At 34.3% G+C, this 15620-nt stretch overlaps 1 protein-coding gene across 3 annotated transcripts in view; it reads left to right on the top strand.

The window, feature by feature from the left end:
* VPS13B (vacuolar protein sorting 13 homolog B) overlaps positions 1-15620 on the top strand; it is an 818081-nt gene that overhangs the window by 249570 nt on the left and 552891 nt on the right. For all 3 annotated transcript variants that reach the window (XM_065895774.1, XM_065895773.1, XM_065895775.1), the window contains exons 17-18: positions 807-941; positions 1736-1909. In XM_065895774.1, coding sequence (XP_065751846.1) covers positions 807-941; positions 1736-1909 — 309 coding nt within the window. The remainder of the gene's footprint in view (positions 1-806; positions 942-1735; positions 1910-15620) is intronic.

A 15620-nucleotide genomic window follows, 5' to 3' on the forward strand; every position in this document is an offset into this window, starting at 1 on the left:
TGAATGAGATGTGTGTATCACACATAGTAAGTCCTCCAGTAAATGTTAGTTGATTAGAGTTCATCATCATTATCATTATTTTAGTGGTTTGCAATAATGTTAGTGTAATGTTTTAAGGTTTCTCTGCCTTTTTAATTCTCACCTACCCTACAGGGCCAAAATGAGTCTCTTCTTTTTGAATTAAGTTTTCCCTACCATTTATGTCATGGTAATTGTTCCCTTCTGTGCTTTTATGGTCTTCAGCAAGTAGCATATAGTAGAGATGTTAATATTCACTTTTTTTTGTTAATTGATATAGAATCCCTTTAGTTTCTTTTAGCTACACATGGGATGTCAGTTTTGCTTATAAGCTATTGTATTTTAACTTAGGAGCTGTTTTGAGCTATTTTGTTTCTCTCTCTTCACCCCACCTGGCCAAGATATTTTGAGGAGGCTGTTTACGTAGGAAGTTTCATGCTTAAATTAAATGTCTCTGCCTAAATGAAACTCAATTTATAAGTTAAATTTGTATCAAATTGAAAATCCTACTCTATGTTCTAAAACCAAATATGATTTTTTAGTCTCCTGATTTTTAAACAAATATTTATTTCAAATTTGCATAAGTATAGTTATGCAGGTTCAGCCCATTTATTTTAAAATTGCATCTTTTTAACTCCTAAACACTAAACTGTGAAGCCTAACACAAATACTGTAAGAACATCTGAGGTAGATAATTAAAATATAATTAAGTCTAAATGCCTTGGTGAAGGAGTATAAAAATTATTTAAATTCAATCGGCTAGTACATTTGCAGTTTTCTTTTATTAGGTGTGAAATCTAAGAATCCCCTGCCAACTCTTGAGGGCTCAATCCAGAATGTTGAATTGAAGTACTGCAGCACATCATTGGTCAAATGTGCCTCTGGGACCATGGGATCAATAAAAATTTGTGCCAAAGCCCCAGGTATGTGCAGCTGGACTGTGTAAAACTTTATTGCCTGTGTAGGAGAATTGGCCGTGCGTTTTACAAGGAGCGTTACTGAAACAAGAATTTACTCATTGTTCCTATGAATCAGAGGTTTTACATTTTTTTATTTTTACTTGAAAAAAATTGTTAATTATGCCAGGATGATACTTCTTGACATTAATAGGTTAATTTTTATTTAAGGAAAAAAACTTTGCATAGTTTTAATAATGGTTATGAGGGAGGAAATATTAAAGGAAGGTTTATTCTTACACTTTTGGGGGGGATAGGAGGTATAGATGTATATGACACTTAAAAATTAAGTTAAAATGTTGTTAGTATAATGAAATTAAACAGAAAACCCAGCTGTTTTTCAACTGAATGTTGTAATTGATTTTGCCTTCCTTCCAATATTTTATTTCATAATATTTTCCTTAAACTGTTTGTTATTTAATTTTTTCCAGTGTGAATTCAATGTCTAAATAAGGTTAAATAGGTACAGATTCCATTGAATATTTAGAATACAGTGTGTTCATGTTGTTTTATTTTATAAGCTTTTCTGAACATGTTCTACATTCATCAGCTAAATATTAAAACAACCTTTTAAGAGTTAAAAGTGCTTTTAATTTTATCAGTCATACTTTTTAGAGTATAACTAAATGTTCTGCTAGAATTACCAAGTATAAACTGAAATTTTATATTATGATGTTAGTATACTTTAAGATCAAACATCTTCGGGGTACTCCTATGTTTTATTTGATGAGAGTTTCTTTTTCATAAATATTTCTGTTCAGGTGAGAGTGGAAAAGAGAAGTTAATTCCATTGCTTCAGGGTCCTTCTGACACTAAAGACCTTCATAGCAGCAAGTGGCTCAATGAGAGTAGAAAGCCAGAATCTCTCTTAGCTCCAGATTTAATAGCCTTCACAGCCCTAGTTCCACAGTATATGGACTACTGCCACAGTTCCGGTAAGTACATCATTATTCACTTATTTGCATTTTCTTTTCCAGCAAGACTTTTAAAATTGGACTTTTTTCTTTCCTTCTCTCCTTTCCTTAACTTCGTCCCTCCCTCCTTCCCTCCCTCCCTCCATTTCTTTCTTCCTCTCTTTTTCATTTGTGTCCATTGGGATACACTCTGCAGTTACGCTCTTTGAAAATTCAAATGAAGTATTTTATATCATTTTTGATAAATGATGTGTTTACAAACAATAATGATTTTACTCTATTTTATTGAGATAATTCAGTTGTATGTATAAGAGTTAATCTCAGATTCAACTACTACTACTACTAAACCCAACTGAGTTTTTAAATATATCATGTAATACATAGAAAGGAGTAAAAGAAATTTAAAACATTGCAACGAGAAAATATTTTTCTTGGGATAGTAGCACTTTGTGACCCATAGTTTGCCATGGTAAAGTTAGGTGTTTGGGCCTTCTGTGCTTTTACAAAAAGGAAAAGATATTGATGTTGTAATAAAGGAAAAAACTCAGAAGTCAAGCTCTTATTTCTTAGTGTTAAATTTTTTTCTAGAAGCACTTTGCCTAGAATCTATTCCATTTTATTCACACCATAGTAGCAGATCCACACCTCTCATGTTGAGAGGAGATACTGGAACTATCAATGAAGACTGGGGATAAAAAGGTATAGTAAGTAGAGCCTGATGTCAGCCATGAGTTCAGTTAGTATGTAGTTGGTAAAGCCAAGACCATGATGCTAGAAATAAGTTAGCTATATACAGATTTCTTAAAAGGGTCAGGAGTCTGAATTTTTTCTTTAGAATTAACTGGCCAGTGAGGTGCTTTCAAATAGCTGCCTACGAGTAGAGCTCAGTTAACATTATATGACTAGAACTGTAGCTTATAGAAAATATGTTAAGCATGACTGCACTAAGTTCAAAGTAGAAACCATGAGAAGATTCATAATTAACTACACAGAGACTATATGGAGGTGAATATTCGAAGCAGTGTACATATGCATGGATGCAAAACCATTTGAAAGCAGAATTTGTTATAGTAGCATTTGCAGCTGAATGGCATCCACACTAGAAACTAGAAATTAGTATTTGAAAGGTGAGTCTGAGAACCCCTGAGTCAGCTTGCCTTTAAAGACAATACTCCTCAAAAAGACATTTTCAACTTGATGAGGATGGGTGTGGTTTCCTAAGGAAAAAATTGTGAGGATGAGGCCAGTACCCAAGTAAGACTGTGCCTATGGGTAGAAGATTTTACCAGTCCTTTAAAGTAGGGACTGGTAAACATTTTACTAAAGGCAAGATAACTAACCTTTTAGGCTTTGTGGGCCATATGGGCTCTGTCTCAGCTGTTCACTTCTGCTATTAGAGCACACAAAAATAGTCATACCCAATATGTAAATGAATGGGTGTGACTGTGTTCCAATAAAACTCTATTCACGAAGCAGGAGATGGGCGAGATTTAGCCTATGTGGTTTGCCTACCCCGGATTTTGGGAGAAGGGATTGGTGGTTAAATAAACATCATGCTTCCCCCCCACCTATTTATTTATTTATTTGACTGAGTTAGGTCATAGTTGTGGCACATGGGCTTCTCTCTAGTTGGCGGCGCAGGGGGCTTCTTCTAGTTGTGGTGTGCTGGCTCCAGGGCGCGTGGGCTCTCTCACTTGTTGAGGCGCGTGAGCTCAGCTGTTGTGGTGCGTGGACTTTCCCCGTAGCGTGTGGGATCTTAGTTCCCTGACCAGGTATCGAACCTGCCTCACCTGCATTGGAAGGCGGATTCTTTACCACTGGACCACCAGGGAAGTCCCAACATCATGCTTTTTTTAATGCCTATTTAATTATATTCTTTAAATATGCCGTTTGAGAAACTCTGTTATGTAATTATCCAAATAGTAGTTTTCAGTAGGTTTTGTTTTCAAATCATAAGATCATTAAAATGTTATTAGAATGACCAGACCATCTGGTTAGAATTTTGATACCTAAGAAGGGACTAAGCTTATTAGAATCTACTGCATATTCTTAAATTGGACAGGGATTCTTCATTTTTTGTCTTGTCATATACAAAATTAGAATGAACTGAGTCAAGCATGTTTAAATAATCTGATCTTTCTAATAACAATATTCGTATTATTCTTTGTAATTTAAATGTATATCTAGGGTCTCAAATATATATTTGCATTTTTAACCTTTATAGCATGGGTCTAAAAGTAAACTACTATAAAAAAATTATACTTACGATATTTCTAGGAAAAAGTTTTTTTCTTACTGTTAAGGAAATTCACCTAATCTTCAACTTTAGTGTTATGTTTAGTGATATGCTTATGGATTTGCATGTAAAATTTTAATGTGATCATGCATTTGGTGCTTTGGAAATATTCCTTTGGGTGTGTTTTAATCCTAAAATGTGTTTTTACTTAAACTACATTCACATGCTTTATTTAGGGTATTTTTAAATTTAAATTTTCCATCCATCTTGGGAACTGCCACCCACATTCATGTCTTAGGTGTTTATGATATGGTTATGAGAGAGCGCATAAGTATTATTTTTCAAAGCCAGTTTTAAAGTAATATTGACTAATTTTATGTTCCTGTAATAAGATTTAAAATTGGAGGTGTGTGTGTGTCTGTGTGTGTATATATGACTGATGGTATGAATAAATTATAAATAAATTTTAAATGAAGAAATAATTTATTAACAATCCTTTAAGATTTTACTGAAATATCATGCTTTCAGCAAGTTGTTTCGTGATCACTGTATATAAAAGATTTTTTCTCTCTTGTTTGCATATATGTGCATACACACACATACACACACACACACACACACACACACACATTTACCCACTATTCTAAAGTTTTTCTTAGTACTTATCACACTCTGCCATACTATACATGTTACTGATTTGTTGGGTTTTATTTTTCCCTGCTATTAGAATTTAATGCTTCATTATGGCTGGAATTTTTGTCTTTTTTGGTCACTGCTGTGTTCCTAGTGTCTAGAACAATATCCCACATATAGTAGGATATCAACAAATATTTAGTGAATGTATGAGCAAGTAAGTGATGATTGCATTTGCTTTTGTTTGTTTTTTGAGGCTGGAGCACCTAAGGGAAATGGCATAGAACACAAGTCTTTATTGATGTTTGCTTTAAAAAAAAAAAAAAGATGCTGGGTAGTTGAACTCTTCTAGATGAACAATGAAAGGAAAGCACAATTAATCCCTGCTGTCTTTTTTAGAGACAGACCATCCAGATGAGGTTGTTAATGAGCTTTTCCCATTTGTTTATAGAATTTGAATGAGAGGTTTTGGAATGTGGAGTAGTAAGTGATTGGCTAACTGATTTGAGGCAAATTGTGTATTTTAGAGGAGTTTGGTGATCATTCTAATTGGCTTCTGATTATCATGGCATGATGTGTGGAAGACAACTGCCTTCGTGCATATGCTCCCAAATTGAAGGGGGTTATTAAAAATGGGGACCAGAAAATGTTGCGGATATTATATTAGGAAGTGAGTTTTGGGAGAAGCTCAATTAGGATAAAGAGGCAGAGTTTTCTGACCCTGACTTCAGAATGTGAGGGAATGGACAGCTTTATTAATGGGAATTAAGTATTAATTGACTGAAAGAAATAGTAGTATTAGTAAAACTTGTTATAAAAACAGTATTTTACAATTTAAAAATCACTTTCATATAAATTGTTTTATTTGTTATAAAACAAGACTGTTCAGCACAGCAAATGTTATTTTGTCTTACAGAGGAGGAAATAGAGGCTCAGAACAAGTCAGACTTTGAACTTGAATCTGGGGCTTCTAACTATATAACATTTCCCCATTGTCTTAGGCTATTTATCATTTTGTCTTTTATTTTTAGGATCCATATTGCTAAACACTGTACCACCCAGCCTTGCACGTTCTTAACTTTGAGGATCTCTTTCTTTACTTCATATTAAGCACTATCAAAAGAGCCACACTTCCATGATGTCACAGCATTGTTTTGTCTTTGAAGTCTTAGCAGCTCCCTTTGCACATTTCCCTCCTCCCCCTTGAACACTTTCTCTGCTTGACTGGCTCTGATTACAGTGAAGGAGCTGAAGGCTCCTATGGGAGTCCAGTGTGCCAGCCCACATTCTTCATTCATGGTTACTATTCACAGGAACCGTTTAGTGACACTTCTGTTTCTTATGTTTGTATAGATAAATAGAGAAAATAGATTCTTCTTTGGCTCCTTCAGAGGTAGAAGCACTTGGTGACTATAATTGATGTATGTAAAATATTTTAAAATAGGTTCTAAACATTTTTCTTCCCTTCTCTTTTAAATATAAACTTTAGCTCTTTTTCATATGCTTATTTTGCCTATGATTTATAACAGGTTCTGCTTGTTAAAAAGTTCTTAGTATTTGTTAATCCTGTTATTAATGTATAAACAAATTTTAGGGTGTCTGCTATTTATGAATATAAAATGATCACAGAATACTATCAACTTAGAACCAAGGAACTTATAGGCCATCCATTTCAATTTCTAAGTCAGTGTTAGGAGTCCTTTTGATATTCCCCCCTTTCTATGTGCTTCAGATCTCTTGGCCTTCTTTCAGTTTCTCAGTTGTGATTATGCTTTTGTATATGCCTTTTTTTTTTCTGTCTGGGATTCTTAAAACTATCCTTACCCCTTCACCTTATACCTGTTGACTTCAGTTTAGTGTTGAGATCTTAGCTCAACTACTATATCTTCAAGAAAGCCCTGATGCTGCCTTTCCCCGACCCCCCACCACCCAATTTGATTAGGTATCTCTGTTACATTCATTTTCATAGTTCACTGTACGTTTCTTTCATAGCACTTAATGACAGTATATATTTATGTAGTTGTGTGATTTGAATGCTGTCTGTCTTCACCATTTGACAGTGATTTCTGTGAGGACAGAGTTTGTCACTGGTTGCTTATCATTTTATCTCCAGTGCCTAAAATTTCCTGACACATATGGAACGCTTGAGAAATCATTTTTTGAATGAGTGAATAAATGGACATTTATGACAGATAGTGAAGGATATGAATGTATTTGACAGATAAACAGTAAGTCCTTAATACATGTTAACCGTCTTCCCTCTTCTCTCCCTACGTTTCTTCCTCCTCTTCCTTCTCCTTATATATGTATCTACCATCGGAGAGAATATCTAACAGCATCTTTCTTTGTTAGGTCCGATTACTATGAGGTCCTCTGTTTGTTGAACTGTAACTTCCATTTCTTAGTCTTACAAGTGACATGAAATAATATATTGGCCCTAAATATACCTGACAAAACTTATTATCTTATGTTTCATTGGCATTTGTGTATGATTGTACCTTTTCTGTTGAAACCTTAGTCTTTCTTGGCCTTCAGGTATTAAAAGATAACATCTGATGTCTTTTGCGTTTTTGTATATCTTGTGAATGGAGACACCGACTGCTCTTTATTCTAGACTATCTTTTAAAGGATATTTGTATAGTGAACAGTATTTGGGAGATAGATCTAGTGTCCCTCTGGAGCCAATGGAAGGCATGCTTACTGCCCATTATAAAAGATTTGGTTCCTCAACTCGGGGTTCATTTCTTCTATTTTTTTAAATCGAAGTATAGTTGATTTACAATGTTGGGTTAGTTTCAGGTGCAGGATTCATTTCTTATAATGCATTCCACTGCATGTGCAGGCATCCATCTGGATATGTCTTTGTTGTTACCTCTATGGAACTTGGGGGCAAAGAGAACTGATACAAATACATATGTTGATAATCATGCTGCTTGCTGTGCCATGAGTAATAAAGTCCTTTGTCTGACTCAGGAGTCTCCTGTCTTCTACATCAGTGGTCCCCAACCTTTTTAGCACCAGGGACCGGTTTCATGGAAGACAGTTTTTCCAGTGCGGGGTGGGGCGGGCAATGGTTTGGGGATGATTCAAGCGCATTACATTTACTGTGCACTTTATTTCTGTTATTATTACATTGCAGTATATAATGAAATAATTATACAACTCACCATAGTGCAGAATCACACCATAGTGCGTAGTGGGAACCCTGAGCTTGTTTTCACTTGCCACTCACTGATAGGGTTTTGATATGAATCTGCAAGCAATTGATTTATTATGGTCTCTGTGCAGTCAAACCTCTCTGCTAATGATAATCTGTATTTGCAGTCACTCCTGAGCTCTAGCATCACCGCCTCAGCTCCACTTCAGATCATCAGGCATTAGATTCTCACAAGCAGCGCGCAACCTAGATCCCTCGTATGCACAGTTCACAGTAGAGTTTGCACTGCTATGAGAATCTAATGCCACCGCTGATCTGACAGGAGGTGGAACTCAGGCAGTACTGTGAACGATGGGGAGCGGCTGTAAATACAGATGAAGCTTTGCTGGCTTGCCCGCCGCTCATCTCTTGCTGTGTGGCTCGGTTCCTAACACGCCACGGACCGGTACCAGTCCATGGCCCAGGGGTTGGGGACCCCTGTTCTACATCATTCATTATAGGGTAAAAGCTTAGGATCACAATCCTGCACACTACAACAATGTAGTTTCTTGGTTCTCCTTGCTGAACCATATTCATTTCCCCCCTCAAATACATTTCTTTCCTTTTTGCCTTAAATATAGGTTGTTTGTGATATTATGTCACCAGCCCTATTCTATTTGGATGATTTCATCAACAGTGTGTGTGTGTGTGTGTGTGTGTGTGTGTGTGTGTGTGTGTTTAGCAACCAACCATATATCTCTTTGTCCATTTATTTTCTTTTGAGATCCAAACTCCAAATTTTAGCCACCTCTTGACCATTGCCCTGTGGATATTTTCCTGTGGCCTAACATGTTTAATATGAAACTCAGTGTAATCTCCCCCACCCCATTTTATACTCCATCATTCAATTTCAGTTAATAGCACTACTTACCTCTTAATGCTGAAAATTCTAGCACTAGCTTAATTGCTCCTTCTTTCTCCTCTGCATATGGTAGATGTTCCACAAAAGCTTTTTTTGTTTTTTTGGAAAAAAACTGAATAGTCCAGGCTAAACATAATAAATTTATTTTAGTTTCTTCCCATATGATTTGCCTTCAGAGTCATTGCCGTACTTCCACTACATGTTTGAAAACGTCTCTTTTAAAATTTAACACGAGAACTTCCCTGGTGGCACAGTGGTTAAGAATCCGCCTGCCAATGCACGGGACATGGGTTCGGGCCCTGGTCCCGGAAGTTCCCACAGGCAACTAAGCCTGTGTGCCACAACTACTGAGCCTGCGCTCCAGAGCCCGAGAGCCACAACTACTGAGTCTGTGTGCCACAACTACTGACGCCTGTGTGCCTAGTGCCCGTTGCTCCGCAACAAGAGAAGCCACCGCAATGAGAAGCCTGTGCACCGCATTGAAGAGTAGCTAGCCCCTGTTCACTACAACTAGAGAAAGCCTGTGCACAGCAACAAAGACCCAAGGCAGCCAAAAATAAATAAATAATAAATTAAAAAATAAATAAAATTTAACACAATCGTCCACATAGCACAAAGTAGAGAGTGTATTTTCCACATATATATAGTGAACTTCTATTTAGTTAATATTTGTCTTAAGCATATGTGCTACTGGAAATTAGAGTTCTTTTTCACATAAACTATTGTTAAGATAGTTTTCTGTATTTTATAATCTAAATAAATATATGAATTTACATGAAGAATGTCAGTCTTCTATGAAATTTCATCTAATTGATTTTGGTTCACCATTATTAAAGATGATAATCTCTTAAAGTATCTGGCTGTAGTCACTTGTGTAAGTAAGATGATCATGCTGTATTTGCTTTTGACATATAAAACTCAAAACAACTATTTCTTCCTAACACTAGAAAAATAGAATTAAATGATTATGAGGATATTTAAAAATAATTTAAAACAACTGTTCCTCTTAAACTGTCATTTAAATATAATACAGTTGAGGCTGATCTTTCTATTCCCTGGTATAATCAGTTGCAGAAATAAATATAAGGTTTTAACTTTACTGGATTGCCATATATTAAAAGTTATTTTATATTTTACCCATCAAATATGTACAACTTTTGATCATTGTTATTGGGAAGGAAAGTCACAATTATAATTCTGTTCTCTGGAAATTCATGTTCAAATTGGGGAGGTAATTTTCTTTCTGGATTAAAATATATCAGCAAACACACACACTCTTATTTGACCATTCGTAGTTGGTTGGTTAGGATATGAATTGTTAAGGAGTTTTTAAAATGGAGACGGTATTTTAGATTGTAAATTTTAATTTATGGGGAATGGTTTTTTGTTCCAGAAAATTCTCCTCATAATGTAGAATTAAGTGAATTGCCTTGAAGTTATGTTTTTAGTATTTTTGACAGGGCACATGAGTAAGAATGCTTATATATTGTAGCAATTAAAGACAATTCACATTTGTGGTTTGGGCATAAATGTGTAAAAATTATACCCATCTATCTTATTACATTTCCTCTCTCTTCCCTGAGGACTTTACTATGTAGTTTATCTGTAATTGTTGCCAGTTTTCTATCATGTTCCCACTGGGCTTCTGGTGCAAAAAATCTTATCCTCTTGATGACAGAGCTTGCCTGAATGATTTCATGCTCCTAGCATTTTTGTTCACGGGAATTAGGGGCAAAATGTAACTACAGCTGAACAGAGCTTCTATTTTTGTAATTTTGGAGTTTAGGCTCTGTTATTGGAACTAAATGAAGAGATGCAGGTGTTCTCCAGTCCAACCCCTTTGGGAATTTTGATGGTAGATGCTTGAAAAGAAAATGCATGTGTTTCCAGAGTCAAACAGCAGCTGTGAGACAAGGATTTATGTTTTTCTCAGAACTTTGGGATTTCAAAATGTTACATTTAATCACAAGCACAGAAAGGGGAGCAAATGTTAAAGATGTTACGCATAAAAGTAAGTTTACTGATTTCTTTACCATATGAACTATTTGTGGGAATATAGGAGCACAGTGATTTCTAATCATAATATAAACAATTTCTGAAGGATTATGATGGTTACCAGAACATAGCCTTTTTGGAATGCTGCATTTGTAGCACAGAGGATTTTTTATCTTACTAAGTACTATAAAAATCTTTATTTTCCATTTAGACAGATACGCACACATACACAGTGAAAGGTTTGGTGAAATATTTGCCAAATGCATTTTGATTATAACTTTTTGGGCAAAAGTTTACATCATAAATGTCTTGTATTAATGCAGCCTGATGTTTTTAAGTATAAAAAATATAAATTTCTATCTAGCACAGTAATTAAGGGAATTTACACACATATAAACCATATATGTTTAAATGTATTAAAGCAGATATATATTTAAAACATTTTTTCTTTTTCAAATCGTGAAGTTTGTCTTATGGTTGATTCTCAAATTCATCTTTACTTAAGTAAAGGAAAACTCTCCTGTATTTCTTTGCCATTCTCATATTTTTATTGCTCTATTTTTTTAGTAAAATTATTCATTTATTCATTCATTCAACAAGTAGTTTTTGCAAGTTTTCTGTCTATATAAATAAAATGATGCATCAAAGTCTCTACTGTAAAGAAATTTATAATATATTGAGGAGATAGGCATAGAAACACCAAGACTGAATGAATGAATGAATGAGTGATTAAAAAAGCTTACATTTTGACTGCAACTTTATCCATTGTAAACTATATTATTTTGAACAAGTTAACCTCTGAGTATTGGTTTCTCATCTGTAAAATGAGTATATACCTGATTGTTAGGATTGTTGTGTAGGTTAAACACTCTACCTTCAAGTCCATTGTAATTGTGAAACATAATGCAAACTTTAAGTATTAATTATTCTGTCCAAAATAGTACCCTGTGTTAATCATTTTTTTCATTAAATGCTTATGGTTTTTCTCTTGAGTCCTTTTCTTTCCTACCGTGTTCTCTACATGTCACCTGATCCCTATCCACTTTAAATTTTCCTTCAAGTTAACTCTATAAACTTGTGGGTATGCGGGTCTGAAGCTAGGAGTAAATCCTTTACCTAGTCCCAGGATCCTACCTTCTTCCAGATTGAAATGTCTCCTGGATGGCATGATGCTAGGAGTCAGAAACAGTTTCAGTAGCAACGGGAAATTGCTTTGCTTGCTTATTTGAAAGGTCCCAGATTCTGGAAGGAAGACAGTGAAAGAAATCTCTTGAGCCTTATGGGTGACCAGTTGTTTTCCTTATTTATAGCACAAGGTAAAAATTTTTGCATTTTTTACTGCTTGTATAGTAAAAGGAAACTGATATTCAAACTAAGTAAGTGGTATCTTCATTTGTAAATAGTAAATTATTATATAAGAAGTAGTTCAGGTGGTAATGGGCTTCAAGTGAACTTCAACGTAAAATGTATAATGTTGTGTGTTTTCATATGGATCAAAAAGCTACCATTATTACTTCAGTTTATTTTTATATTTTAGATAATGATGTCTTCAAAGTGCGTTTTCATTTTTGCGTTTTCTGTTTAGATTTTGAAGTTGGCTGTATAGTAGCTGTCATATTGGTCAAATGAGAAGTAGAAGCCTTAGTGAACCACTAGGAGTTGATTTATAAAACAGGCGTGAAATTCACATCAGTCTTTGCTACCTGCCTCTTCCCCTAATTGTTTCATCCCTTCTAGAAGAAACTTGATTGCACAGATAGCTTTTGCATCCTTTGTAGTCAGTATAGTATTCACAGGAATCATCCTTGTGCAGTTACTTTGTTTTGTAAATAAACGATGAAAGTCAGTTGTCCATTAATGTGTAAGAATTTAGGAACTTTTCTGAGAACGTTTTGTTTGTTTTAGTTTCACCTTCCTCTGACTTCTGTCCTTCCTTCTCCTCCTCTTCCTCCCTCTTCTCTCTCCTCCCTTCCTAATTAATTACCCCTCCCAAGCAGCACCATGGCACTTTGACCATATCACAGGGCAAACAGTCATAACTGTTTATAGGATTCTTTCCCCATGAAACTGGTCAGGGTCATGACAAGTACATGATAAGTATTTGGTAGGTACAGGCTGGTCCTAATGAAATGATTTTTGCCATTTGGGTATAACCCTATTGTCTACAGGCCCACATCATTTTATTTCTAAGTTGATCTGTGACGGAAAAATGTAGTCTGGCTTCAGCCTGTTAAAGAATAATTTAAAAAAAAAGTGAAATCTTGACTCGTATAGATATAAAATGGACAAACGTTAAAGCTTATTAACATTATTACCAATGAGAGAACCAAGCAGGTGTTACAACCAGATCAAAGGAGAGTTTAAAAAAAAAACAACGGACATTTATAGCTCAGTAATACTGTAATAAATTTGGAAATGGACACAAAACAGGCTCCTTCAGCAGTGGGGAAGAGAGGTCAGTCAAATTTCTACCTGACAGGATTTATTTGCATCTATAGTGAATAATTCTTTTGCATTGCTATCAGTTATCTACAATTTAGAGATTTGTAAGATAGTTCAATGGCAATGAAAGGTACAGAGTCCCCATAGAATCACACTTAGATAACCTGGGAAGGGGTACTCTGAACAACGCAGAGCTCTTCATTGAAGCACAATTTTTTTCCTACAAGCCTTACTAAATTCCACATGGCTACGCTATCTTTAGCTGTGGTAGTTTAAATACAGAGGCAGGTCAGGAGTAATTTTGTGAGGCAAATATTTGGTATATGGAGGGAAAATCAAAGGAAAATAATACCACCGGCAGAGGGCAGTGATGAAGTTAACAGTTTCCTCTTGTCCAAAGGAAGTATTGATTGTTGAAGAATTCTGGACTACTTCTGTAGACCTTAATTTGAATTTAACTTTTGAAATCTTGTCATTTTAAGTTCCCTTCAGCCAGGTGCTTTGTCAATATCTGCAACTTTCCAGAAAAAGGCCTTATGTTTTATTTATTTATTTATGTTGTTAAGGTAATAAGATGTTCTAACCTGGTTTTAAAGTAAATAGTGTGTTCTAACTTACTAAAAAGCTTTCCTGGTGAAAGTATTTGTACAACAAAAATTTGAATACCTACTCTATATCAGAGAAAGAAGGAGAGAGGGAGAGAGAGAGAGAGAGAGGGAGTGAGTGTGTGTGTACATACATATACACAGGAAAGAGGAGCTCCTGAACCTCACAGGAGTAACAGTCTCTTGATTATGACATTTTTATTTTAGTGAATAGTTATATTGTATTTTTTCTTATGAGGATTAAATGCTTTATATAGTGTTATCTAAATTATAAGAAGCCTTTCTTCAAACGTAAGAATTACATCTTATCTGATACTTTCCGCTGAAGAGATGGATTTCTGAAATACTGTGAAAGTATTTGCAAGAATATAGTAGAGTTGTACAGAACTCAGTTACAGATAAATAACAATAAAGAAAATTAAAAATACATCACAAGAAGATGGCTGAAGGACACAAAAGTAAGAAATACAAATGATAAAAAACACATGAAAAAAATCAAACTAATAAGTAGCCAAAGAAATGGCTATTAAAACAATAGTAAGGAACAATTTTTACCTGTGAAACTGTTACTTAATAAATTATAAAACTGAAAGCTGAGAAGTTTATGAAATGAGCACTTAAATGAAAGTCTGGTGGGACTATTAATTTGTGCAAACTCTCCAGAAATCAATTTAGCAAAACTTATTAAGGACTTTAAAAGTGGTCATCATTCATAATCCTACTTTCAAGACTTATAGGAGTCTTCAAGACTTATATATCCGTAAAGGAGTAATCCCAGATACATTTAAAGACTTGGGTTTAAAATGTAAGGGTAGTCATGTCAGCTTATTTATAATAATCACAAATCTTCCTTGTTGTCCAATAGTAGGCAAATTATAAGATAAATTAAGATATATCTAAAGAAGAGCATCTTTGAAATTAGGCAATAGAAAATATATATCATAGGAAAAGGTTCATAATAAAAGCTTGTGTCAAAAAAAATGTGTAAACCTACATATAATAATATTCTGGTTTTTAAAAATTTCTCTCAACATATGTATATAAATATATGTTTATATATTCTTAGAAAAGTTACTTTTTAATAGTGATTATTAATGCTTGATGGGATTATGAGTCATTTCTCATTCATATTTATACTCACAGGAAGAGTATTTGGTATTTTCTGCGAACAAACATTAGTTTTAAATATTTCTTTTTCAGAATACTTATTTTCAACTAATTTATGGTTATTAAGGTTATTTTGCTCACAAATAAGCATTCTTGCACATTAATTCTTATATAACCTTTAATATTTAAATACATTTCACTTTGAAAACACATGTGTGTCCTGAAAGCCAGAGTTTACAGCTTAGTTTTTATAGATGCTTTGAGGCTTTTATTATATAGCTGAATAAAATATCAGATTTTAAGATAGCATATTTTGCATTTCTCCTTAGTTTCAGTCTAGTGATTAAAATGTTTTAAATGACTTTATTTTTCCTTTAATTTGTTTTCTATTTATAAGTAAAATGTCTTCCCATTCAAAATATAGTTGAAATTTTATTTTATTCTGAGTCAGCTATCTGGGATACATGCAAACAGAAAAACGTCAGTGAGTTTTGATTTAAATGTCCACTTACAAGTTAGCTCTTTGAATATTTGAATGCTTAGGATATTTGAATACACATGTGAATATTTGAATACATAGGAACAAAGAATTGTCATAGTTAAAATTCAAGGCCAACTCAATAAAATTCTTCCTTTTGGTTAAACGCAATGAAGTT

This window comes from Phocoena phocoena, chromosome 17, assembly GCF_963924675.1.
Source record: "Phocoena phocoena chromosome 17, mPhoPho1.1, whole genome shotgun sequence".
In the NCBI taxonomy this organism is placed as follows: domain Eukaryota; kingdom Metazoa; phylum Chordata; class Mammalia; order Artiodactyla; family Phocoenidae; genus Phocoena; species Phocoena phocoena.